The following is a 26990-nucleotide window of genomic DNA, read 5'->3' as shown; positions in this document are numbered from 1 at the left end:
AAAATCGACCAGCGCGTTATAAAGGTGTCGCATCGACGTAACTATCACGGAATTACGCCATCCGCCATCCCTTCGGTCCCTAAATCTCAGCGCCACGAAATAAATATGCGCATAACAAGGGCGTGGATGTTCCCCTGGCGCGTATGAACATGCATGAGTCTGTAAAACATTCGATTTGCAGGGGAAACATTAGCATGAACGGCACGTTCGTAACAATAGCGAGAGACGAGAGCAGACGCGGCGGCACCGGTTGGATCGGTCAATCGAAAATCGTCTCTCGTTGATTTAACAACTATCTGCTGGCCGTATACAGCCCGAATGGGGTCTGGCTTGGTCGCCACTCGTCACCGGAACACGTCTCCATTCGACTGGGACACGCTAATTACGCATTTGTTCAGGAATTTGCATGCGTTACGCCATCGCGTTACCAAGAGTTTACGTGTCCCCGCGATTCGTCGTAACGATTCGTTACGAGCCGGAACGATCGCGTCGAGCGACTCTCGAGCTGGCTCGTCCGATTCCTGTTGTCCCGGAGGGTCACGATCGCCACGTTTACCGTGCATTTGTTGCCGTGTCGCTGGCCGAAATTGTCCCATTGAAAATCGTCTCGTTAGAGCAACGATTCTGACCAACGCACCCCGCTGAATCGCTGATGTTCCGTTTTTTCCCCTCTGTGCGCTCTTTCTTCGTGACGATGGTCTCGCCTAACCAAGTCTGGGATATTCGCGGCATATTCTACTGATTGCTACCGCTCTCGTCTGCCCACCGACGGGTCTATACTACTGCGCGACGTAGTCCGTAATTCAGAAAGAACAACCGGTGTCTTCTGTAAAGCCGGGCAAAGCAGAAAACGAGACGAGAGATTCTTGGCAGGACGGCGGCAATCCTAGAACAGTCTCGCTCGTATACGCCTCGGGTCTTTTCCAATCAGCTCGACGCTCTACCCTCTTCGAGACGAAGATTGCACGCAAGCACGAGGTTGATTCTCGTTCCGGTGGTCGTCGAGCGTCCCGTACACGGCTGCTCTCCGTTGTTTCGGCCCGCTGCCGACCGACTATTTATCGAGCAAATATTTCCCCGTTATTTTTCCATTCCGTTTCTTCTTTATTGTTTTCCAATCACCGTCCGACATCGATCGCTCCTTTTATCCACGGGGAACGCGGCACGCTCGCGTCTCTATTGTTCCGACTGTGTGTCGTTGCCTCGCGTGTCTCGTCCCTCCGCCGACGAGTAATTTGCAGAGAAAATTGCTTGCGAAACATTTTCAACTGTCTCGACGCTGCGAGAAAAAATATTTGCAAGGAGGATGAATCGATCGTTTTCCATGATTTCCTCGCATCGTACCCTACTATCTTCGCGATGCGACATCGCCGTTGCCAAAGCGTTATTTATTATAGATAATATCGAAATTGAATCCGATGGAAAGGAGCGTCTCCACGGCTTACGCATCCACGGGAAACACCGGTCGTTTTTCGTCGACGGATTAGCCGACAAGCAGAAGAAGCAAGGGATCGTTGACGAGGGGAGACGAAGGTCGAGAAGCGAGAGTGGAGTAGCTTCCAGGCGGTCGAATGATCGGAAGAAACCCTTTTTATCTCGGGCCGGAACGAAAGGTCGGTACTTGGAGCGCTCTTGTTTATTTGCCAGCCTCCTTCCATCCCCTGTCGTCCCCTTTTATCTCTGCGGATTCGTCGCGACGAGAAAAAGCCGAACCAACAGACGCGTAAAATCCGTGTGCGCTTTCTTCTCTTCGTCTGCCTCATCGTTTTCTCTCTCTTTCCGTCTTTCATCTCTGTTACACCGCTTTCCACGATACTCTCTTCGCGTCTCAATAAAACAACGCGCGTTTTACTACCGTTGTTTTCTCCGCCAGCGACGGAAGAAGTTCATAAATATTTGATGCGCGTAATGAAATGTCATACAACTGGCGCGAGCCCGCCGCTTCGATCGGATTCAACCGGGAACGAACGTTAAACGACCACGAGACTCGTTGTTTTCGCCGAGGCGCCGCGCCTCGATTAATTTGCGTCCTCTCGCTCGATTTGCCGCAAACGCCAGCAACTATTTGCACGTCGATCGTCCCGTTGACGGTCGTTGATAAAAACGTATTTATTTCGAGCTGTTCGACGAACGTTCGCTGTCGATATGCTCGATGACAAATGGAATCCAGTCGCTGCTGAATATTTCCATAAATATGCCCCCGTTCTTCGCGGTGCTTGTCACTGGACCAGAGTTTCGAGTCGATTCTCGGTACGCGGCCCGCGAAGACTGCCAGTTTTATCTTTAAAATATCCGAAGTCGACTCGGGAAACGTATGAATAAATCGTGGATACGCGAGGATGAACGACGTTTCGAAGGGATATCGAAGTCGAATCGAGTCTGAGCTTCTTAATTCCTTTTGGAAACAATCGACGACCAAGGGGCTGCCATTTTTTCTTTACCCTCGCCTCCGTCGGGGTTGGAAAACACCCGGGGCGACACGTTCGCAGAGGGAGGCAGATGACAAAGATTATGTGCCGGAGCAGCGTTTAACCGACGCGTATCTCAACATTCCGAACGCGGGTTTAATATCGACGCGTCGATGAGTCTCGTAAATCATTTCGCCGTTAATGAAATTCGAAGACGACGACTTCACGCAGACTTTACGACGACTTTCCAGTTGATCGTGACGACGTCTACGACATCTTGCCTCTCCGTTCCCTTTTGAAAACCATACTTCACCAGCCTATTTCTACGTTAAGCAGAGAATCTCCTTTATTGGTGGGAAATTTGTTCGAAACGAGAGAACTTTCGTCGATTCTTCGACCCTTCGTCGAATCGAGTAGATGCACGATTAGCAACGAAACAACACTCGAATGGTTCCAGTCTTCGACATTATCGCCCGGATCGTTTCAGCCATTAGATGGCACATTATTTGGAAGAGCTCGCGGAACGGCAATTCCAAGCGTATAATATCTGGTCCCCCGAAATGGCGCAATATCATAGGGGATGAAAGCGCGGAATGGAGAAGACAAGACAGGGGGATGCTGCGTGTAGGAGTGTTTAACGACACGGAGAGCAACATTCCGGACGTGCTTTAATATCGCCTACCGTTTCATTCAGGACGCGCGACGCTCCAGGACGGCCTACCCTCGCCTTCTACCCTGTTAGATATTTCGGCTAAAATCTACTCACCCTATCTCGTCACAGTTAGGAAGATCCACTAACCCTTCTACGAGCCACGTGGCACCCGTGGGGCGAATTGTTTTTGATATTCGAAACGGAACGAATTGCGGTGCCGGTTCGGTGAACGCTTCGCGGCAACCCACTCACCCTTTCTGCCTCCTTTTACAATCCTGTCTCCGTTGCCTCTGGCTGACTCGCCGCCGTCCGAAGCAGTCGGAATTATCGCGCACGCCTCCGGGCTTTGACCGATTTTTCCGCCGGCTGTCTCGACGAGAATGAAAATTTGCTGCTCGACGATGGCGTCTCGGGCAACCTGGTTTTCCTTTCAATTAAGTCGCTCCCTTAAGATGGCAACTTAGTTAGCTCTGTGTTCCACCGGTAAACAATGTTTCTCCTTTCTCCATTTCCTCGGAGGTTTCAACCTCTGGAATCGAGGTTGCCAGCATTTCTATCCTATCGCGTGTACGTTCGTGAGTTTCGAAGGATAGAAAGGGGGTAAAGAAAGTCGACGTTCCGACGCTCGAGTTCGCCGAGCTCATCGTCGGATATCGATAGCGATTTTTATTAGGTTCGACGCGAGGAGAACAGAAGAGCGATAACCTTCTTATATCGTTCAAACGCGTTATTCTCGCAAAGCAAGTTTCGCGTGCTTTCGTAGCTTATAGCGACGCAGAGAATGAGAGCGAAGTCACGAATTCGGCTCGCTGTTGTGGAAAAATATTATTCGACCGAGATTCCAGGGTAGCTGGAAAAATGCAGCGAAAGATTGAATTCTGCGTCAGCGGCTGCGTACGGAAGACACGGGCTTCGAGTGGGATGAAATTTTCATTTGGAAAAAGCTCGTTATCTCGTACGTCAGCCAGAGCCGAGAATCGGCTAACGTTGCATTAATATTTCCCACTTTATTTCGAGGAATATTTACTCGCTAAGGGAAAATAAGTCCGCCTCTAAGCGAATTAATTATACCTCTGTCTTAACGCGGCCCGTGGTTGTTATCTCGACCGGCTCGATTAAATCTTCCATGCTATCGTTACCATCCGTTTCTTACCGCGTCTTTTCCTTCCATTTTCATCGGATGGTCCATTCGTTTTCCCGTCATTGCCCTCGCGTCGCTATAAAAATAATCGTAACAGACAGAGAATGATAAACTGGCGAAACGAAGCTGGTCTTTCGTTTGTCGAAATTCTAGCGAAATTCGTCAAAGACGATTGCTCGCGAGCAACGAAGTTACCGGAAACGCGGTTGTTGCTGTGCGTGGCTGGCTTTCTGTATCGGTAAGCTCTATAACGAGCGGTAAGTCTCTATTCACAGGTGCGTACCGGGAATCGAAGACAAATGAACCTTCTCCATGCAAAGTCTCTCTTCCTCTTTGCGTCCGTTTCTTCTCGTAGACTGCCGGAATGAGGTTATCGAGGGAGAGAAAGAACGGAGAAAGAGAAAGAGAGAAAGAGAGAGGGAGGGGAAGAAAGCCGAACAGTCAGTAAATTGAACGATGTTATTTGCCAGGAAATGGAAATCTTCGCGAAGATGCACGCTCCTACAATCTCTCCTCTTTCTGTTAATTTCTCGTTTGTTGTAGACTCACGAAGTAGGAAAAAGAAGAAAGTCGGTGAAGCGGCGACTCGAAAGCCATAGTCTGTAGTCGATGAAAGCTCGGCGAAAGCGTTTAGCCAAACTCGCGTTCTCGAGTGGGATGGAATATTCGTTCGCGAGATTCGAATATCTTCCTGGTGAAAAATAGAGCGCTTCACCTTTCTCGGTCGCTTCTTTTCTCATCGATCTCGCGGCAACTCTTTCGTGTAATCCATTCGCCGGTTTCTAGGTTAACAGAAAGGGACGAGAAGGGAAAAAGGAGGAGGGGCGAGCGCGTTTTTACAAGCTTGTTCGGCTTCTTTGCGAAAGATCGACGCCCATCGATCTCCAGGAAAAGTTCCAATTTCCCTTTTATCGGGGATTCTGTTTCATTTCGAGCGTCGCACATAATATTCCCTCGAACCGCGGGATTAAACGGCGAAGCCGAGAATTTCCTTTCTTCGCCGTGACACCCTCGATCGTGATCGAAAAATGAATCCCACAATGGCGACACCTCGACTTCGTTACCCCTCCGACATATCAAACTATTCGAAAAACCAATCTCCCGTGAAAATTACGCGTGGCTTCCAGGGAATTTTCATTTAATCTCGGGTATCGATTATTCGTTTCGCGAGCTGATCTCTCGTTCTAAGCCGTAAAATACATTCAGAAATTTCCCTTTGCCATCTTACAATCGAGTCGTAATTCATAATGATTTAAAATGTGTCAGTTTTATCGGGAAGATTCGCGCTGCTCACCGTGAACCGGCAGCATACGCGGCCATCATTTTCTCTCACCCCCTCCTTGTCTCGTCAGTCGGCCGCCGGGGTGGCCATTATTTAAATTTCGTCCCCGCTGATTCATCGTTTCAACGTCAATCTCTGCTAGCTCCGTTCACCATGGAAATTTATCTACCGCGGAACGAGAGAAAGAGGAAGAGGACGAGAACGAGGACGAGGACGAGGACGAGGACGAGAAGACGAGACTCGTCTCGTCATCCTCGGAAATCGATCCGATGGTTCGTTTCGAGAAGGTGCTCGTCCAGCAACAGAAGAACCAGAGCCACCCAAACTGTTTGCGCGCCATCCTTTCACAAAGGGGTTCGCGTGGTTTTAGCTTTGATCCCTGTGGACAATGTTACAGGCTTTCACGTTCGTTGCTCGCAACGCGTAATTTTCTCCCACCCTGTGCCTTCCCAGGGTGAACCGTTTCTCGTAGACGGTAGACCCGCGATATCGCCGGATTCGTTTACTTTCAAGTGCCGAAACGCTTAACCAGACGCGCTCTTTACACCGCAATCGATCCACTAACCCAGTAAACGGTGTATTACCTGTGTCAATATCAGTCAGAAGCTCTGCGGCTTACACAACCGGTTAACCAGTGGCTATTATTGATCTTAACAAGAATCCCGCGCGTTTGCTGATGCATATTGAATCGACGCGTGCACGCGACCGCGAATTCGCGATTTTCAGCTTTCAGAGCGAACGGCGAATTACCATTTATTCAAAGTTTACGGGACAAGGGAAACTAGAACGTTGGAATCTCGCGAGATCCAGAACGAACGATGCGATTTTCCGTTGGAAAGGGGCGGTCGCCGTGTCCAGCTCGAAGAAGAATCGAATATCGGATGAGAAATTCTTGTCGTCGACGGGATTAGAAAGTTTTTTGCTCGGCTGGAACGGGTAGGTGGGCGGCACCCGATAATGAAGTAATCCGAGGAAGGAAACGGTAGCTGTCGCTGCCGGATCCTCCTTTTTCACGAACGGCGACGATTCGAGGGGTGGACTCCGCGTCGTTCACGTCGAGGTTCGCCGTGTGTGACATTCGAGCAGCCGCCAAAGGGATCGTTAGGCCGACCAGGGACACGATTCTCATCGAATGTATACATTCACCCTTTAATCTAGCCCTGGCAGACGATGTCGATGTCTGAACCGGAACGGGGTGAAGCTACGGCTCCGCTATTCCCCGCGTTTCATCACCCCTGCACCGCACATTTCGATTCTTTCTTTTCTCGTTGGTTTGGCCGCGTTTAGCAAGATCATTCCCGACCAGTTCAAAGATAGGAGAAAAAGATTCTTTCTCCTATCCATCATATTCGAACATCAGCCTAGAAGGGCTTCCACTTTATCATCGTTAAAGCAAGAAAAGGAGGTTATCCATTCAAAGACACGGGACCAAGAAATTGAAAGAAAAGGAAAGAAAAATGTAGTTTGGAAGGGTCGATTTAAATTTATATAGCCGCGAAACAGAATCAACGATATCACCTGTGGTCCCGTTGTTGCCTCGAGTCATGAAGCTTCCCTCCGGAAAAGCCCGGAATAACCCAGCTTCTCGCTAATCGTAGCTCTTTGATACCCTTGCCCTGGGAAACGATCCCTTTTCAAGGAACTCTCGCTTTCCCCGGAGGAAACGCGTTCAGCCGAGAATGGATGACGCGGTCTCGTGCTCGCCGCGGCGGAACTCTCCATGGAGTTTCGAAGTAGCCTCGTTTACGGAGTTCGACGCGACATTAATTCCCGGGCAACCGCGGCCTTTTTCGCACTGAACCGCCGGAGAATCTGTGCCATGGTGACACGAAGGCCGAACCGCGAATGAAAACGGAGCGAGCGCGGTGAATATCAACGGTATTAAAGTTTAAGCCGCCCTTTCGTTTGATGCTCGGCCGGCAGCCGCGAGATTAAAGCACGAAACCGAGGCGGTCTGCAACGTGGCGAAATTGTATTTCAAACAAAAAGTCTCGGGCTACGACTTTAACGAAGCCCCGAGGAATGGAAACATCGCGGTGAGAAAATTGATCGCTGACTAATATTCCACCCCTTTTTAACATCCGATAGAATCGTCCTCTCGTTAACTATCAGTTAATTAGTTAACGCTTACAACGTGTAAAATTCCAAAAATCTTGAGAAAATTTATTAAAACATCTATCATTGTTGTTATTCCGTTCGGAGTCGATTTAGATTTCAGCAGACTCGTGCGAATGTTCTATCTAATTTATTTCATATTTTCATAGGAAGATTCGAAACGAAGCTCGATCGTATTAATCGTTCGACGTTGGAGAAACGTTGGTACGGTTACCGAGCAGCCCCTCGTTAGTCTCTGCCGACTGTGACGAAGGAAGTTGGGCGTCGTTCGAGCGTGAACGGAACTTTCGAGGATTTCGAGGGACAAAGCTCCTCCTTATCCTCTTTTCGTCGTCGCCCTCGCCACTTGTTTTCTCCGATCGTCTCGTTTACCGCAACCTCTGGGAATTAGATATTAGCAGGGATAGAGAAGAGACTGGCATATTCGGTGGGACGCGTTCGTGCTTCCGGTTGGAAAATTAAACACGAACCTCGCTTGTGTGCGAGTCAAAACGATATTGTTCCACGCTGCGCTCTCTGCTATTGGCTAATGAAGGGCCCTTCTTCGACCCTGTCATTGTCACACGCTCAAGAAGGCCATCCGCTCAGGAACAGTAATCAGAGATAAAACATAGACTCCGAGGTTCGGACTCCCTTGGACACATCACCATCCTATCGTCATAGCCTATACAGAAGCTGTGACCCACCTTAGTCTACATCATAGATAAGACATCGACCCTCGACCTTCGGATACTTCGCCACATCATAACATACACCAAACCCTTCAACATCCTCAAACCAAAATGTACATAAGCGGAGACTTCATACAGCTCGGGCAGTTCTTGCGCAGCCCTTTCTCCGGTTCAGTGTCAGTCTATTGTTTGTAAGTGGTGAATTTGTAATAAAGAAGGTTAGCAGTTGGGTTACGACTCAGTATTCTTTTCTTTTATCGTTCAACCCCGAATTCTACGTGACATCATCGACGCTGATTTCACATGCTGGAGACGTTCCGAATTTCGTCGTCGCTTAAACGAAGGTTGAGAAGAATTTAACGGAGCCTACCGTTCCTATTCCAACGACAAGAATGTTTCTTTTAGCCTAGATTTAACATTCCTGGGGGATATTTCGCGTTTGGCTCGGTCGATCGTCACGCCCAAGGAATCCAAGTTTTCTAGAAATTTCTAGGGACAGAGAGGTAGCTCGTTAGTCATTAAAGTTCGCGCAAGTGTTCATTAAGAGTTAATGATGCCATTAGACGTAACCTAGGGCCAGGATCGTTAACGATGCGCTGTAAGTACCGCGGAACCAACCGAGTACAGTCGGCGTGGCGTTAAGCGTAATCAAAGTATTCCAATGCGGTTACTTTCACGAGAAAACGAGGTAATCGTTTTTCACCGACGACGATCCTTCCGGAAAGAAGTTGACTCTGGCGCGCTGCGAATGCTTTTATTTCTCGAGCATTCGGGAAAAAGAAGCAGACGACGTTCGCGCGACGCGATTACCATCGTCATTCTCCACGAGATTCAGGAGATTCCCAGAAACGTCGCCTCTTTTCTAGCTTCTTCTTCTTCCCTTCGGAATGCGTTTCACTCCGTTTGGCACGTTTTGACGCGCGCCACGCTTCCGCGGTGCTCTCGTTTTGTCCGTTCTCTCCCGCTTTTCCCCGGGAGCTGCGATTAAGAGACACGTGTCTAGACAACGAATTTCTTCCATTGCTTTTCTCAAACCTCTATACTCGTACAACTCATTCTTATTTACGTTATCGTATAGCGAAGTCCGTCAACGTTTTTGTTTCACAATTATCGTTCCAATTAAGGATTTTATTCTTCTCTCATCCTCTTTCCTTCAGGCTTGAACAAGATACTTCCCGGAAAAACCCACGCGCGTGATCTTATTGGCCTTTCTTCCAATTTCACGTAATGGCTACCTTTCGCACTTTCGTCAATAAATGACGGCGTGAATTTCACCACCAGACCCTGCAAACACTGGTAAACACGGGATGCGTATCAGCAAATCCTAACAAGCTCTTGCACGGGGGCAGAAGGAATCGGTTCGAAACACGAGGTTCCTTAGCACGCGAGCGATTTTAATGGACCGCAGAGTTCCGAAGGGTGGAAGCCCGCAAAATTTTTCCGCATGACCTGGTACGAAGCGACGACTAACGACGCCAGGGACGAGGATCCTGGGTGCAAAGGGTCGTTTGGTTCGCGCGAACCGAGTCCATGTCGGTCGGTGGAGCGCACGGCTTAGCGGCTGCGGTTTCGCTACACCCTCGTTACGATCCCCGACCAGCCCTTGATTATTCCGGATACGCGTAAACACGGCTCGTCCCGCGAAACTGCAGAAACCGTAAACCTCGTCAACATTTGGACTGCCAGCGATCCGACGACGACGAACCCCCGTTAACGTCGGAATTCTCTCGCTGACCGCAAATTCTCTCGCTGCACACCCCGTTGCTTATTTTCCGCTGAATTATGGATACGCGAAACGAGTTCTCGAGGAAATTTCCACGTCGTCCGGAGGACGTGCGTTCAGTCGCGGGGAAATTGTTCGTGTAAAACGTGTAGGAGAAATTTTTCGTTCTGCATTTTATCGGCCGAGCGAACGAAGCGGAAGCACGGAACGAAAAGTGATTATTTTTCCCAAGGGTTGGTCGTGACCCGTGTTCGTTCACAAGGTCGAGAAAGTTTTCACGTGCTCGTTTCCACGGAAGCGTGCTGTGTAAACACGCCGCCAGGCGACGACAGGCAGTCGACGCAGGCCTGCACACTTTTCTCGTGTCTGGCGTCTTCTACGATTCCGTCTTGTTTCTTTGATCTAATTATAATCGACTGTTTGGTCCTTATTTGACATGGGAAAACCATGTCCTCTTTTTTTCCTCGAGCAACGAATGCGGAGAAACGTTACCCTTTCGATCGTACAGCAGCACGCTACGCACGAGACCTTAAAGCGTGTAATTTATAAATCCCGTAGATACTCGACACGAGTTTAGAAGGATTTTGCCTCATAGTCTATGCTACGTCGCTTATGGCGATAACTTCTCCTATCTATAGATTATCCGACAATCTCGTGGAAGTTTTACCACGGTATTTTACTTCCATTACTACTCTTTAGCGTTAAATTGTACTTCCAATGAACGAAGCTGAGCCCTCGCCATTTGCCTCTTATCTTAATGAAATCAAGAAAGTTATAGATGGTTCGAGCATTCGTGTGAAACACGATCTTTATTGTGAACCGCCGCGTTTCTATGCCTTGTCTGGTAGAACCGCCGAGCTTAAAGCTATACACGGTACACGCAACGAAAGAAATCTTTACGAAACGTCTTAGACGCAGTTCTCTCTAACGGGAAGGAAATTTTCATTTCTTTTAACGAGAAATTTTCTTCGTATTCGAGTTCGTTTTTGTTTATATTTCTCATATTCCGAGAGTTAAATATCTCGTAAGCTCTTCTTCAAGTTCCATCGAGATTATCGCGTAACACTTTCCAGAGTCCCTTTACGAGAGTCATTGCCGCAGACTAAACAGTTCCGTAAGAAACGACCACTTGAACCGCGTCTTCTTAAGTAGAATATCTTTTATTCTGGAACCGAGACAAGCAAGTTCTATCATGCGGCGTTTATTCTGCCAAACTCACCGATCGTTCAAGACGATTCTATCTTGGTGGGAAAAGGGGGTGGTCGCTGTCGCGGTCGATTTATCGCGCCCTTTCAAGGACAAGGGGCGATGTTATTAGGCGGTCGGGACGGTTATTGGTGGCCTTTATGTCGAAGTAAAACTCGTGAACAGCGATGGAATCGGGCGGAACGCGGTTATTCGCGGATATAATAATGGGGCTAACGACGCGAGGCGATATCAGCCGTCGGGAAGAATCTCGGCTAAGGGCTCTCGTCGATCCCCTTCTTCGTCGCCTACGCCTAACGAAAGAATAAGAGGCTCGACACACAGCTTTACCATATACACCGCATTAAACGTCGACTTACCTCGAGTTCACGCGCTGAAATCGTATTTAGATAGCTCTACCGACATTAAGTTATCTGAAAATCCTTCGTACTTGCGGATTCCTATAATTCAAGGATGTTAACGAGAAAGCTGTGACTGTACAAAAATTGTTTGTCCGATTGTTTAAAAAATTGTCGCGATTGCTTTCGTCTCGTGCTGGGAAGGTTTATCGGTTCGTTAAGCGTGCCACGATCCTTGCGTGATTCGTACCTAGAGAAATCCCGGAAAGACCAGCTCCTATCGTCGAAAAACAGGTATTCCCTTCCAACGAGCTAGACAAACAACAACAACGCTATCTAAACACGTTGTCGAGCCAGCTCTCCCGGTACATCTTCCTCGTCTCTCGACAGAAGATTAACTTGACGCGTGACGCTCACATTACAGCAACCTCTCGTCGGTTCTACCTCGATGTTTCTACGGTTCTACCGTGCAAACAGCCGCCCCGGGCTTCCGACGCTTCTTCACCCGCAACTACCGTTCACCTACTCTGCTCCAACGCTCCTCCGTTCGTACGTCTTATCGTTTGCAAATCGATCGAAATTTCGAACGCGAAAACCGTCGAACGAGCAAGGAGACCGATAACGCGGTGGGCCGTGGCGGATTAATCGGTGATTTACGCGCAGTATGCAGCGACGTCGATGATTTACCGCGATTTTCCGGGCAAACTTAACGCGCTCGCGGGATACGCGTACGTGCGCGCGCATACCGGACGTTTCAACCGGTACTTTACGCGCTTACACGCTCGCTGATTACGTCACGCTCGATCGCAGCCCAAACGGACGCGATACTTGCCATTTAATATCGACTCTAATCCGAGATAACGAACACGTAGTTCGCGCCACGGGTATCTGCTCGCTTTCCGTTTAATAGCCATTTAATAACCAACTGGCTTACAGCAGAGCCGGATTTATTGCGCCGAGATATTTCTCCAACTATCGCGTTTCTTCGCTTATCAAACCTTTTGCTTTGCTACGCGACGATCGGGGGATACTCGACGATAAAAATAAATGCCCGGTAGCAGGAGAAAAGTGACTTTTACGTTTGTCCTACGTGGCACAACGGTCTATTCCCTTGCTCGTTGTTCGTGTTTTAGCTTCGTTTGACCATCAGACGTGGAAAAGCTTGCGGGATCACGTGTTTCTCTTTGCGGTGGATTTAGTTGTGACATCTTGATGAGATACGTTCGTTATTCGCAGAAGAAGCGCAGAGGATGGCGGATGGATTGAAAAGCGGAGAGGAGTATGCTAAAGAATTCCTAGGTACAACGATATGCAGGGGCACACACGAAGCGGGAAAATATTACGTGCGCCGCGGAACGAACAGGATAAATCAGTGCTTTGTATATACGCTGGAACAAAGCGCGTAACTGTCTGCCTCGAGGTTTTATCCTCTGTGCGATGGAATCTTCGGACCAGAAGGGACGACGACCGAAGACCTTTGCTGCGATCAAAGGATTTCGCTTCCTGCTTTACTGACTCCATTCTATCTCCAACGATATTGTGATTTTTCAATGGCCATGTTCATGAGCGTTTCACGTGCTCCAATTTGATAACCGCGCAGCGTAACATCTGCCCTTTGACGGCTCCAGGATTTCGATATCATTCGGCAAATAAGAAGGTGAAACAGTCGTCCAGGTGGAACGAACAAATTCGATAAATAATCGCGGAAATTAGCGTGGTGTATAGAGGCTCTGGTTAGCGAGCGTCGGTTATTGCAGTAGCCAAATCGGCCGGACCCCTGGCCACGAGTCCTCGGACAGACTGACAGGAAATCCGGACTATCGACGAAAGAGAAGAGGAAGAGACACAATCGGTTCGAGATAATCCGGACGAGGGTCCTCCGTCGATACCCAGGAGGAGAACGTCGACGTCTGGCATCGATTTGCTATCCGGACGCTCGAAATGACGATACGTTCCATCGAGCTCTGCCCGATAAACGAAACCAATTCCACTCGTGCTGTAATTAACCGTAGCTGCAGCAACGATACAGCGCCAGCCGGAGGATAGCCCACCTCCGCTGCCGCCGCCGCCGCCGCCGCGAAATCGGCAATAACTACCCCTTTTCTTCCCATTTTCCAGGCTGGTTCACTTTTTAGTCCTCTCGGCGTGCTTCGCCGCCGCGCAAACTTCTGCCTAGGGGAACGAGGGCATTCTTTCCCCTCCTTCTCATCTTTCTTCGCGTCCCTTTTCTCGCTTTTCCGCCTCGCCACTGCCACGCTGTTCTTTGTCATCCCTTCGTCCCCACCTATCGCCCCCAGCACACCGCCAGAAACAAAGCGGATTCCCAGGCGTAATAAAGAGACTCGCTCGATGCAAAAACGCCATCACCCAAGACTTTTTCCCTTTTCCACCCTCCCTGCTCCACCCCTTTCACCCTCCGCCCTCGATGCGGCCGTTCCTCGATCGAAGGTTACCCGAAAGGGAAGCGACCCCGATCTCGCCGCGACCTGCGGCTAGCAGTTTCTTCTCGTTTCCTTTTCTTGGTTCAACGGCCAGCTCAACTTTCTCCGTTTGCGCGTTTCGAAGCCGCGCCTCCTTAAACGCATTGCTTTTCGTAGACAGACGGTGGCGGATGCGATCTGGCGCGACTCATAATTCAAACGCACAGTCGTACAATTGGTCGCGCTATACCGCCGCATTATACCGGAGAGTTAACGTAATTTTTGACGGTGGTTGATAAAGAGGCGGACGCTGGATAGCTGGTGGTTCCTCGTGTATAGAGAACCATTGTCGTCCTCGAACACGCGAGAGGAAGACGATACTAATTCTGAAAATATTCGTTAGAGTAGAAAAGACTGTCGGAGCCATCGGTGAAAGATGGCGAAGAAACGCTCGGCTAAAAGCATGAAGCGAAGCGGCTTATTAAATATCGCGTAATAAACTCGAAACGACTTACAGGAGTTGTATTCGCCAACTGCTTTTTAATTATCGTGATCCGGTTCTCGTTCTCCGTCTGTATCTCCGTCTTTTCAATTCTCTTACGCTCTTTACGACGATTCCCTGCACGACGACTTCTTTCTCTCCTTTTCTCGAACGAAGCTTCTTCGAAGTTTCCCTTACAAGACGCATCCTTTGATATTAAGCGTAGGAAGATGTAATTTCGTTCGCGGGTATCAACCGGGGCAGACAAGAATCGTCGAGAGGGAGAATGGTAATATGATTCTCGGAACAAATCGACGGATCGTTGGTAGCTAAAAACCGAGGACTGAAAAGGCAACGCCTCCCAGTGCACGCCCGCAGATCGAACGTCTTGAGAGGGGTTGGAACGCGCAGGGGAAGACAAAGACGGTGGCGAAACGAGAGACAAAGGGTTCTCGTCGTTCTAATTTCCAGGTCGCGTCATGAAAGCTGGAGGAGCTCGGTCAAGGAGCGTCGGAGGACAGACAAAATGTTTACTGCAATTTTGGTAGTTACTGCTGGCGCGAGAGGGTGTGCAGGGGGATAGAGAGGAGCGCGAGAATTCAATTAAGGACGCCCGATGCGTTTAACACCCCGTAAAGCCAGACGAGAGGTGGCAAAAACCAGAGCGGGGCTTTCCTTCGAAACTCGCGGGATTTGCATGTGCACTGTGAAACGTTGGCAACCCCCTGCCCCTAGCACAGCAGCGGATGTCTCGTTCGGCGGAGGGCAACCGTAAGCTGGCGTAGCTTACCCGATGGTCGCCTACCTCGTGCCGCTAAATAATTATTTTAGATTAAACTCTCGCTCGCTGCAAGACACTGGCCCGATATTAAAGCGATTTAATAGAACGCGGCCGGCGCGAAATTAGAAATTATAAATGGCCGCTGTTCGCCGCTGTAAATAACGCGAATTTTACGGGCGAACCGATTCGCGATTAAAACGATCGTACCTCTCCCCGCCTTTCCCCGGTTCGTCACAGCACCAGCATCCTTTCTCATCGTCCCCGTGCCCCGTCCTCTGCCTCGCCGGTTTTTCCCTCTGGAAATTCCCGCGAGATTCCGCAGGCCGTTTAATCGAAACGAAACGGAAGATAAATCTCGAGGCGCGGCGCGGCCGGCAGATCCTCCAATTACGCGTAATGATGTAAAATCGTCGGGCGATAATGGGTCCCCGAGTTCACGACGCTGCCGAGACACGTGTTCTCTATTAATAGGCCCGCGCCGTTTTTATCCGGCCAGCGCACCGGTCTTCGCCACGCGGCGAGGAAAAAAGTCTAGAGAGGAAGAGGATGGGGAAGACGATGAAAAAGAGGAGGCGCGGTGGCAGACCGATGGCGCCTGTCACGGGTAAATACAGTTTTTTAACGGGCCGCTAAAGACAATAACAGAAACAGTGCGTCGTTCTATCGTCCGTCCCTCTTTTGTTGGTGCATCGAGAGAGCAAAGCGAGAGCTACCTCTCGATCCGGAGCAACAGACCGGAGGAACAGCAACCCGAACCGATTACTCTAACCGACTGGTCTCACTTTTAACATCCGTCCCGATGATCCTACTCTGCTTTCTCTACCCTTGATTCTCCTTTGCGTTCTCTTTTCCCAACGTTCCGTGTCGCCGGCCTGGCCGATTTGCTCGACGATAAAGCTTAACGAGCGAGAGCGACGCGTACACTAAGCTCCGTTAGAGTCTCTCGCATAAATGAAATTTTAGAGAGCTTGTGCGGGGATTACGGGAGGTCGTAAAACTTGGGCATATTTTAATAACGAGTTACCTCGTTAAAAAGTATAGAGCCAGAGCCGGGAGAATTCGTTTAATTGGTAGGAACGAACCGCGGTCGGTATCACTCGTGTGCTATCACGTACCGATTCTCCGATTTTCTTCAAGACGGAAGAATCCTCAGGAATGGTCGCGCGATAATAAAACGAGCGACGGGGATTAATCGAGCCGCTGGCCAAGATTTATTGCTGTGAAAGAGGAAAAATGAAGCCTTTTGGTGTCTACGGGATCCACGGAGAATTGTAAAGGCTGGTTGCGGCAAACTACGCGTCGCAACTTATTCGAAAGTTACCTGTACGGTGCACGGGTGGAGAATATTGGCCGAACTACTTTAATTGGAATTCTTTCCTCATCTTGCGAATCGTTTCCAACCGAACGGAAAGTTAGAACTGCTATACGTGTTCCCGGATCGCTGTTAATAGTTGCCTTTCTTATTTCAACGTTTAAACATCGTACAGTCGGAACGGTCGTTTTTCTCTTTTAAGAACTTCTATCGCCAAGAGCCGAATTCCAGAGGGATATTTTGTCAAGAGATGATTTCTCACGAGGAGGAAGTTACACGACGACGAACGAAGAAGAAAGGAGGAGAGCAGGAGATCTCGTTTTTGTCCCCGCACGTTCCCGATTCAATTTGCTGGCGTCGGATAAGGAGTTCCGGAATTTATCCCGCCTTAAAATCCCGTCCTTTCGATATGAATCGAGAAACCGTGGCTCCATGCTCTTTCTTCCACCGGTTCTTTTCTGCCACCTGTTCCGCCATTTCGACCGCCCTATTCAGGAATTTCTATTCCACCGGACTCATCAAACTCCCGATTCCGGTGCCCGCCGGTTAGTTCCATCGACTTGGGTTATGGCTTTTCGTGGAGAAGATTACTTTGCCTTGCTCGTGTTTGACGGTTCACCGTTAGGATACAAAATGGAAGTTAAAATGGAATATTCGAGTAGATACTTTCAGATGCGTGGATTACGCCGGGGAGTACTTGAAAGGTGACGAAGGTACGCCAACTTTCTCAAAGATGGATGACCGAAGCAAACCAACCTAAGACTTCAAGATCAAACAGCAGAGTTATGAATGCACGGAGCGAGTTGCATCAAGAATTAACGAACGTGGTGATGTGCGACGACGCGGCAGTCCCTTTACAGGTTCAACTACGAAGTTCCGTAAGAAGCTGGATAAGAATCCTACATCGACGTTTTCGCACGATCGCTCGCCAATGATCGAACAACGGCTTTGGCCAATTGGAGAATTCGCGAGAATTCACGAAACGTTGTAGGAGTAACGGGAGGGATAATCGAAGGAATCGAACTTACCGGAATGGCGACGCAATCTTCGATCTCGGTGAGGGGCTCCTCCGAGCAAAAGGTGCCGTCGGTGAGGAAGGGTGGCCGAGGGGGTGGCGGCAACCGGAACTCGGGGGGTGGCCCGGGGCACTCAGGGCACTCCGTGCTCTCCAGCGTTTCCAGCTCCTCCATCCTCCACCTCAGCGTGCTGAAAACCACATGGAAAATCAACGCTCGATTAATCTTATTGACAGAACTATTAATCGGCACGTGGGAGAAGCTTTATCTCCTCCCCAAGGCTGCGCCGCCTCTCGTAATTTATTCTTCCTCTTTTCCTCTCGCGTGTAGGAGTAGCTTCCAACTAGCGCGGCATCGATCTCTTTTTTCACTTTTTCTCTCTCCTCCGAGCCCGAGTTGTTCGCGGGTCGAACGTTTTCCCCGGAACCCTGGAAACCGAGTTACCCTCGGCGTTCCTCCTGTCTACCCTTGGAATGCCGTGCAAAACGCCCGCACGGAAAACAATCTACGTGCGCTTCGCGGAAATCTCGTTACTCGGTGGAACAGCGATCGTACGTACGTGAACCGGACGTTCTTCTAACGAGAGACGAAGACGGAGAGCGAAGAACGGACGATAAGGAAAAAAGAAAGCGTCGAAGAGAAGCTGCGGAACGGAAGGGACAACGCTGGGCCGTCGGTCGGATAAACTCGTTAGCAACGGGTATCGTCGAGGGAAAACAGGCGGTGGCTACGACGGTGGTCTAGGCGAAGCAAGGAGAACCGGAGCACGAGGCTGGTGGAGACTCCAGGCTTGAGAGAGAGAGAGAGAGAGAGAGAGAGAGAGAAAAAAAGGAGAAATGCCGGTTGACCGAGAAAGTTCGCGGCCGAGGGTTAAATTGATAACGGGCCAGGCTCCCAACGGCGGCCGGAGAGTGGATTTCGCCGGCTAATTAAGAGATACGCGTCTGGTAGCCGGTTCTAATGGCCGCTGACCAGAGAATAGAGAGAGAGGAAACTCTTGACCGGTGCAACTCGTGCGCCAACGGGGTAAACGTGTTATTTTTTCTACGCACCGATGCACAAACGCACACACGCGTCTATACACCGACCCATGGGGGAGGTATCTCGTTAGCATAGGAAGCACCTTTGGGTCAAGTCGTTCCAGCCGCTGCCGACTGGTTGTGAAACGGTCTCCATCTAGTCGGTATGCTAATACAGGGACTTAATTACAGTCTCATAATGAATCAGTCACGCCAGCGGTTCGTCTGCTCGCTACCTCCCATTCCTCCTCCCTCGTCCGGGCACACACGATTGTATTCTCTTGATTAATTGTTTCGGCCTCCCCGTAAGCACCGACGCCGCGACGTTCTAGCCGAGGATACACGGCGTATATCATCGAGACGGAATAGACGATCCGCCGATACGACGCCGCCTCTATTCGTCATCCAACGCGTGATTTCGCTGATTGATTCCTCCCCTCATGCACTCTGACTTTCTTTAATCGACGTAGCGATACGCTGACGGTGAAAGCCTGCCGGAAACTCCGTGGGTGGGTGGCACGACGCGGCAGTACTTTGTGCGATGAGTTTCGTATTTTTTAACACGCGCCAAGTCCAATGTAGCGAGGTTCTCCGTTTCTCGTATAATGAGACTGTTCTTGTTCAAGTGGACACCGGCTGCGGCGTAACTCTATGCTTCTCAAGCCTTTTGCGTGTTCGAGGAACACTTGCCCGTTGGTAGCTCGTTCGAGTCGACAAGTGGAATGACTCACGAAAAGGAGACGCAAAAAAATGCTCCATTAGGGCACGGCAAAACAGGGGACCTATTAACCTTCGTCCGTCATACTGCAAATTTCGATTAACGATCGTTCGAACGTTTAACTCGATTCGTCGCCAGCTTAGGAAAACTGAAAGAGAAACATCCAGCAACCCTTTCCAAACAAACCCTCGGGAGGTTAGATGATTTGTACGAAAGCAAAGTTGGAGACAGCAGCGTGGAAACAGACCGGGGCTGCACGATGTCGTTGACATTCGCCTGGAAACGACTTTGCACGGAAGTTAGGGCTCGTTCGAAAGTGTAACCAGAAGAGGGAGAGAGACGAAAACGGCGAAAAGAAAAAGGCATCGATGATGAAGAGCGTGTCGGGCCAGTATTTTGCACGTGGCGTAGCTAGGCTAGAGGCAAAAGAATGGGTAGAGAGAGGTGGATCGAATAGAGGGAAGTGGGGGCGAGCGCCGTGTCGGTGGATGAAGTCGAGGAAGCAAAAGAGGAACACGTCCGCGCTCAGTTTAATAAACGCAGCGTTCCTTCCGTTCCGTTTCTTGGCTCGGCCGATATTCCAGCTCGACGCTGGCGACGTTGGAACCCCACGGTGCGTCTCCGTTTCTCCAACATCCACTTGCTCGCTCTCAACCTCCGTTCTCCTCTCATTCATATGCAGAGCAGAATGCGGACGAGCAGCCAAGCGAGCGCCGTGAAGCGCTCATCTCGTTTCTGGCTCGGTTCCGCGTTCACCAAATCTCCAGTTCGCGTGATTTTTATTTAATTCTGCCCGATACAATCCCTTACGGCGTCGCCACGCTGCTTTTCCAGCTCTGCTTCTCGCCGTGCTACGGATCGCATTCTGTTCTCGTGTTTTCACGAACGCCGAAACTCAACCGATGGAATCTCGACGTGAAAATACGATTACGCCGTACAATTTCGAATAATTTCGAATTCCTCCGTTGTATCCGCGCGAGGTTAAAATCGTGGTCGGCGAAATTTGCGTCACCGTAGTTTCGAACGAAGAATACCTTGCGCAATTTGCTAAGAAACCGAACGTCGCGAGAGATGTAGTTTACCAGCGACTGCACGACCAGCTTTTCGCGCAACGAAGGGCCTGCGGATCAAAATATACAAAAGCAAGATAGGGGAGCGGTGGTAGACGGGGAAATTGAATGGCGGAGACCGGCACAATACCGTCTCGTGGAGCCTATCGGTATTTTCCAGGCGAACAGGAAACCGCGTCTTCCGCGCGTTAAATATTCGTCGGCCGACGAGGCCCGATGGGATTGCGGCTTTTCGCAGATAGAAAAACACCGTCTGATATCCACCAGCGTAAAAGCGGCCAAACACCCTCACCCTACCTTCTTCCTCGTCTTTGTATTCTAGGAAAAAAAAAAAGAAAAAATCTGCCACCGAGTTTGATAAATTTAGGGACAAGTTACGAGCCGTGAAATAGAATTATCGAGAACTCGGTGTCCGAACGATGGAACCGCGGCAAAGAACAATATGTCATCCATTGTATTTCGAGGCAGAAGGGGAAGCATCGTTGACGAGGAAAAAGGTCAGGCTGAAGCAAAAATTTATTCGAGGGTTAATTGGAAGTGGACGGCGCGATTTCGCGCGATAAATCTCGCCGGTCGCGTCTAGGAGCCACGAGGGACAACCTCTTTCTCAAAATAGTCTGGAACAACGACGCGTCCAAGGCTGGACTGGAGCAGGGCCGCGGCTGAAAATTCGGCCGGGCCCTGGAATTAGAAATGATGCGCGAAAAACAGGAAAGTGGACGTCGGTCCTAATGAAATTGTGCGCTCGAGAGTAGCCGTTGCTGAAAAAAAGCGCACAGTCCGGCTCACGCTCGCTGTACCGACACCCGCTACGCTAATAAATACGAATATACCAGCGGCTATTCTAGCCAGCGGTGGCTAATTTTGACGGAGAGAAACGCGATTTGGAAGTATGGCGATGGCCAGTGAATAAATAATACCGATACATGTACATAGTAGCAGGAACAGGCCAGAAGTAATTATCACGTTAATTAAGTGTCACTATAAACCGCTGCGTCGAAGCGATAAGAGGATTACGCGGTGAAAAAATTCGAAGCGGAACGATCGTTGAAAGGTAGTGGAGAAAGTTTCTGTAACTAGATTATGTTGGCGTATAAATTAGAATGTGGGCAAAACCGCGTCGTTTGGAATTATACAACGTAACCAAACGATCTCGACGATCTCCCTCTTTTGCAAACAGACATTTTTTAACGTCTGCGTGATGAAATGACGAGAATTGAGTGACTTTTGGCTGCACGCTCTTGGCCATGGCCCAAAACGAGCACGTAAAACCGTGTCTTCGCGCCACTGACACGCATGGTAATTTCATTATGAAAATCCGACGAACCTTACGCGTTGGTGAGCGACACGCAGGAAAATATATTCGCGGTGTGACGGGACTGAAACGGTAGCGTGGAAAAAGAACGGCGCTCGCGATACGAAATAGCGGACATTCGGTGGAAAGGGGCGAGATTTCGTGAACCGCGTCGCGCGAAATTTCATAACGTTGCCGTCCTTGCACCGAAATTCACCACGTTCACCATTCTCCCGCAACGAATGTCGCCGTGGCTCGTATTTATAGTCGACCGTGGCTTCGTTTAACGTACTTCGCTGGGCAACGAACAGCTTTCATTTACGAAACGAATCGCCATGATCGATTAAACGCGAAGCATCTTGAAAGATTCAGAAAATCGATCGTTAAAATTCAACGACGAAACGGAGATTCGATTGGAAATTTATAGAGAAGATAAAAATGTTTGGGGAATGAAACGGCATCGGCTCGTTCCAATGATAATGAGTTCTAGCAATCGCTTAAATAACCAATTACTGTCAATCAAATACAACCTCGCAACGTTGCTGAAATTGCGTTAATTTATTTTCGAGACTGTTAACTACCAAAATTTTCGTATAATCGTTTAAAAAAGAGACTATGGAGAAGACAAATACCTGCGCGTTCATTGATCCATAATTTAGCGCTTCGCGAACAAGTTTTGGTGAAAAAAGGAAGAAAGAAAGAAGCAGAGAGAGAGAGAGAGAGAGAGAGAGAGACGAGGTTTCTCCAGGGACGGCGAAAGTAGACGAGATTAATTTGGAACGTCTCGAGATTTTGACGCGCGATTCGACGCCAGAAACTTTGGGCGTTAATTATTATCGTTGCGCTCTCCGGCTCCGGCACGGTATTTCGTTTCATCGCTGCATCCATCGTTACCAGCGGAGAGAGCAGAGAACTTTGAAACATTTACGAGCAACGTCGATTCGACGAGCTTCAAAGTTCATCGCGACTGCTATAAGCTGCAGGCAATGGGAAAAAAGTACGAGAACGGACCTCGGAGCGTAAAGTACGGTTTCAGTGACGCGTTTCTTCCTTCGCTTATGTCTGCTCCAACAGACAATTACAGCGGTCAGGAATCCAATACTTTCTGCTCCGAGAACCGCAGAAACGGCGTTAATCTCGTTCGATGTTCTCCAGCGAAACAACGGTTTGCAAGTGGGTTTGGTCTCCGTGGTAATTGCGAAAATACGCTCGTTAACGAACGAGAATGGAAAAGGTAGGAAAGAGAAAGCGATAGAACGCCTAACGTTTCTTCTGTCTCGAGTGACGAACGAATAATTTCCTGTCGATGGTTAAAAGGAAAAACAAGCAAACGTTTAATTGCAAACAATAAAGTAACTAAATCGTCGCACGAGTTAGCACGGCTGCCGCTGAAATTGAGAATAAAGAACGTGAAACGCGTACGGTGCGTTGGCCTGACGCTGTGGAAAGCGTCGCAGCGCACGATCGGAAATCGGCTCGCGTAGGCGTGCAGTCTGTCGACAGGGGACTGTCATTTGCGTTTTCGGTTGGCATACGCGCCGCGAACACCGACCAGTGTCGCATTATTTCAGCATTAGCTTCGCTTACCGAGCCCCGTATCCACCGCCAGCGGTTAAGTGATACAAACTCTACCAACGCACGCATTCCCTGTTCCTGATACACGCAGTCCCTAGCTGCACCCGATACACGTCACCAAAGATGATTATTGCTGTTTGCAAACAGCCGGCACGCCGCTAATGCCAACGATGGTGTCGATTTTATCGTCTCGTTCAGCCATCTATATACGCCTTTCTCTCTGCCATGAGAACACTTACGGGTTTAAAAGTATCTTCTTGACGGCACAAAGAGCCACGGATTCGGAATATCATCGGAGAGACCATAAAGGCCAAAGCTGAACGCTTTTGAACGATAGCCTCCACCCACAGCGTTCCCAATTTGTTCGCTTTCTCTCGCGTCCAGAGTCTGCCATCAATTGTTATCCTCGCGAACGACGCGTGGCGTGCTCGACCCACGCTGAAGATCCATTTCGCCGAGCTTCGAGGCACGCGGTCCGGATTTACCATCCTTGGCGATTCTTTCGAAACTCTGCTCGACCGATGGGAAATTTCCACCGACTTGCTCCGCGAATCCCAGTCCCGTGAAATCGTTCGAGGAGCTCGCGACTCGCTCCAATTCAGCGCGTAGTATGGTTCCGTTTCGACGATTCTTTTCTTCGTTCGCCGGCGCAGCTAATCCGGAGTGGCAATTAATCCCGGAGGACGGTAACCGAGTTATCGGTACGTCTGGCGTTGCTGGCGAGAAACGAGCGAAACATATCATCCCCCGGAGCGCTTCTTCTTAGTCGACGACGATAAAAGGAGCTCCGGTGTTCTATGACGCAATGTTTAATGCAACGTAATTCTGCTACGTCATGCACGCACGAGAAAGGGAGAAAGAAAGAGCGGGCTTGCGCATGTAGCCATGGTGCACGGTCACGGGAACATAACTCACGCGGAAAAGACTCAAGACGACCTCATCTCTATGTTAATCTTCCCTTCCCCGTGGCCCAGCGGCGTTGTACCGACGCGCGTCTCCTTCTTTCTTCCCTTCTTTCTCGCGGCTCGTTTATACGAGGATCGCCGATTACCGGCTTCAACTGGTCGGACCACACCGAACGACGCGACTCGCGCAGGCTGAACGTTCGCGAGATGCTGCAAGCTCGCTGTATACACGCGAATAAAGATCGGAATAGGTGTTCCTTGGCGCGCGACTGGTACGGTCGAAATTGGCGATAATTGCCGAGAGCAAGTTGCCAACGATGAAACCCTTTCGCGTTGGCGCGTCCGTGTACCGGCTTATTATCTCGCGCGACATTCTGTGTCGCCAAGGAGCCTGGTCGCGCGTATGATAATGCGATCGCCTATAATGGCTGATGAATTTGCACCTTAAGTGGCTTTATTTTGATCGAACGAGATCGGGCTGGTATAATGAATGGAAATTAAGATGGAGCAACTGGGACGAGTGCAACGAGCAGGTACTTTTCAAGACTGACAAGAACGAGTGCGACACCAAGATATACAGTACATGTGGTAACAAGCGAAGAAGTTAATCCGCGCGAAAATTGTTATTTAGCGACTAGAGGCTGACTACGCCACGAGGCGCTACAAAAGGCTCGATCACACGCTGTAAGGTTCGTTTTATGTCCTCGCAAAACGTTCCCATAGCGAACTACACCTGGCGTGTAATAAATATTTATCGCGCTATAAACGAAAATCGTATCGATCCACGCCTGGAACGCCTGTCGCGCGAATTCCACATTTTCTGTCCATTTACCAGTGCGCGTTAACGCGCGACTACCGGCGCGGAACGTCCAACTTTCCACTGACGGTTTTTGCTCGTGTCTAACCGCGACTCTGCCGCGATTTCGAAGCTAGAATCGAGGCAGCGCGCGATTCCAGCGTACCGAGGCCATGTTTAACCGCACGAACGGCTCCTGACAATGCCTATTAGCGAGTTGCGAGAGGGCAGACTCTCGCACGAGAGCATTTTTCGTATCATCTGATAACGAGGCAGTCGCGTTCCTTGCGCACCGGCCCGGACGCGCAATTATTCCAGCCGAATTTTCGCCCGGGCCCCGCTCATTATGATTATGCATGCAGCCGGGATCGTTTCCGGCGGTATCTCCGCGAGAAAATTGCTGCAACGTGCGTAAGGGACGTTATTTATAGGTGGACGCGGACGGCAGGAAGGGTGGCGGCGCGCTTACGAAACGAAGGGTCGAGCGAAGGGCGCGGCTGCGCCTGCAGCACTCGATTATTTCTGCGATGGCAGCGCGCGTGCAACGACCAACCCTTTCTCTGCTTCTTCTCTTTTTCTCCCTTTGTCTCTTGCTCTTTCCACTTGCTGCTGTCCGCCTAACTTTCGTACGATTCCGAATCGGCCGTGGTTCGCTTTTAATTAGGGGACACCGACGAATTTAATAATTCCGCCCTTGAATGGTCGCGCGACACCGGCTGCTCTCGATGATCCTCCGGTTCGTTTCTGTCTCGCCTGACCTGCACTATTTTTCCTTTCTTTTGCTTCCTTGTATTATTTTTCTTTTCTTTTTTGTTTTAATTCAGTGTCACTGTTCCGCGGGATTGTGTCTCTTTTAAGAGGAAGAGAGGAAAGGGAGAAACTGTCGTTGGGAAAGCTGCCAGGCCGAGGCAAGTTTTGTACCGAGGAACTACCGGTTGAAAGGCAGAAACACCGATAATTCCTCTAATCGAATAACTAATCAACCTTTATGCCTCGTTCTTCTTGATGGAACGCTTCCGTCGTTTTCTCCCCCGGCATTAATTCTCCGTTAGAAGATCGTAATCTTTTTACCAGATTACGACGGGGTAGGAGGTTGAATAGGTGCGGACGCGAAATTACCTGCCGCGTGAAAAGGCTTAAAGCGACCCTGACTGCGAGGAGCGTGTCTGGCGTGTAATATTTCACCGCTCCACTTCCTAGACGCGTGTAATACCTGCGGTGCATCGCGCGCGATCTGCCCCGTCTAATAAATAAATAATGGCGACAATTTCTTCTGCAGGGGATCCAAGTTTCCTCGGGATTTAGGTCTCCTCGGGGCAAAGGTGGACACACAATGGAGGACGAGATGAGAAAAAAGTAGCGTCGGATCGAGGAGAAGAAGAGCCGACAGTCGGATAGGACGCGAGGTATCCAAGTATTTATAAGGCCAATAAGCTATCAGAAAGCTATTAAAAGTTTTTCGCAATCCAGAAATAACCTCTGCGCCCACCGCTATTCCCTGGCGGGTGATCTCTCTCGTTCGTAACATTTCCCAAGATCCGTCGGAGTTACGCGTTGCCGCGATGCGTACCGTCTCACGCACAGTTTCTCCCTTTGTTCCACCAAACGTCTCTCCTCTTCCAGACACGTTACCCGATGTCGAATCGAGGCGAAGGATATCCAGGAAAATCGTACGTTCTCTTGGATACCTCACCTTCCGCTTTCAACCCCATCGAATTGCAGACGATGGGATATTTCGAACTCATCCAGGCAATTTTTCATTGGATTCCTTTGTACCCGAGGATCGTTCCGCCGCGTCGACTCTTCTCTCCCGTCTTGGAAATTTTCCTCTTCGAGTTCGTGGCAGTAAAAACAATAAAAACCCAAGATCCCCGCTTATCTCAAAATGGACGGATTCTATTATATTCTGAATCATGTACGTAGCTAGGAAGAAAGAACTATACCTGTTATTTATTATACCGTCTGTCAGTATTCGAAGATAAGAAATATCATCGATCCTCCACGGGATAGATCGATAGCGGCGCCTGTGAACGAGCACGAACGTAAGCGCGAGCGTAGGCGCCCAAC

The 26990-nt window shown here is 49.7% G+C and overlaps 1 protein-coding gene across 6 annotated transcripts in view; it reads right to left on the bottom strand.

The window, feature by feature from the left end:
* The window catches only part of LOC122567424, a 230615-nt gene that overhangs the window by 39482 nt on the left and 164143 nt on the right, over positions 1 to 26990 (bottom strand). For all 6 annotated transcript variants that reach the window (XM_043725902.1, XM_043725907.1, XM_043725903.1 and 3 more), the window contains one exon: positions 17559 to 17736. In XM_043725902.1, the coding sequence (XP_043581837.1) occupies positions 17559 to 17720 (162 nt within the window). In that variant the 5' untranslated portion in view covers positions 17721 to 17736. The remainder of the gene's footprint in view (positions 1 to 17558; positions 17737 to 26990) is intronic.

This window comes from Bombus pyrosoma, linkage group LG5, assembly GCF_014825855.1.
Source record: "Bombus pyrosoma isolate SC7728 linkage group LG5, ASM1482585v1, whole genome shotgun sequence".
Lineage (NCBI taxonomy): Eukaryota > Metazoa > Arthropoda > Insecta > Hymenoptera > Apidae > Bombus > Bombus pyrosoma.
This window is presented reverse-complemented; position numbering and strand designations above follow the sequence as displayed.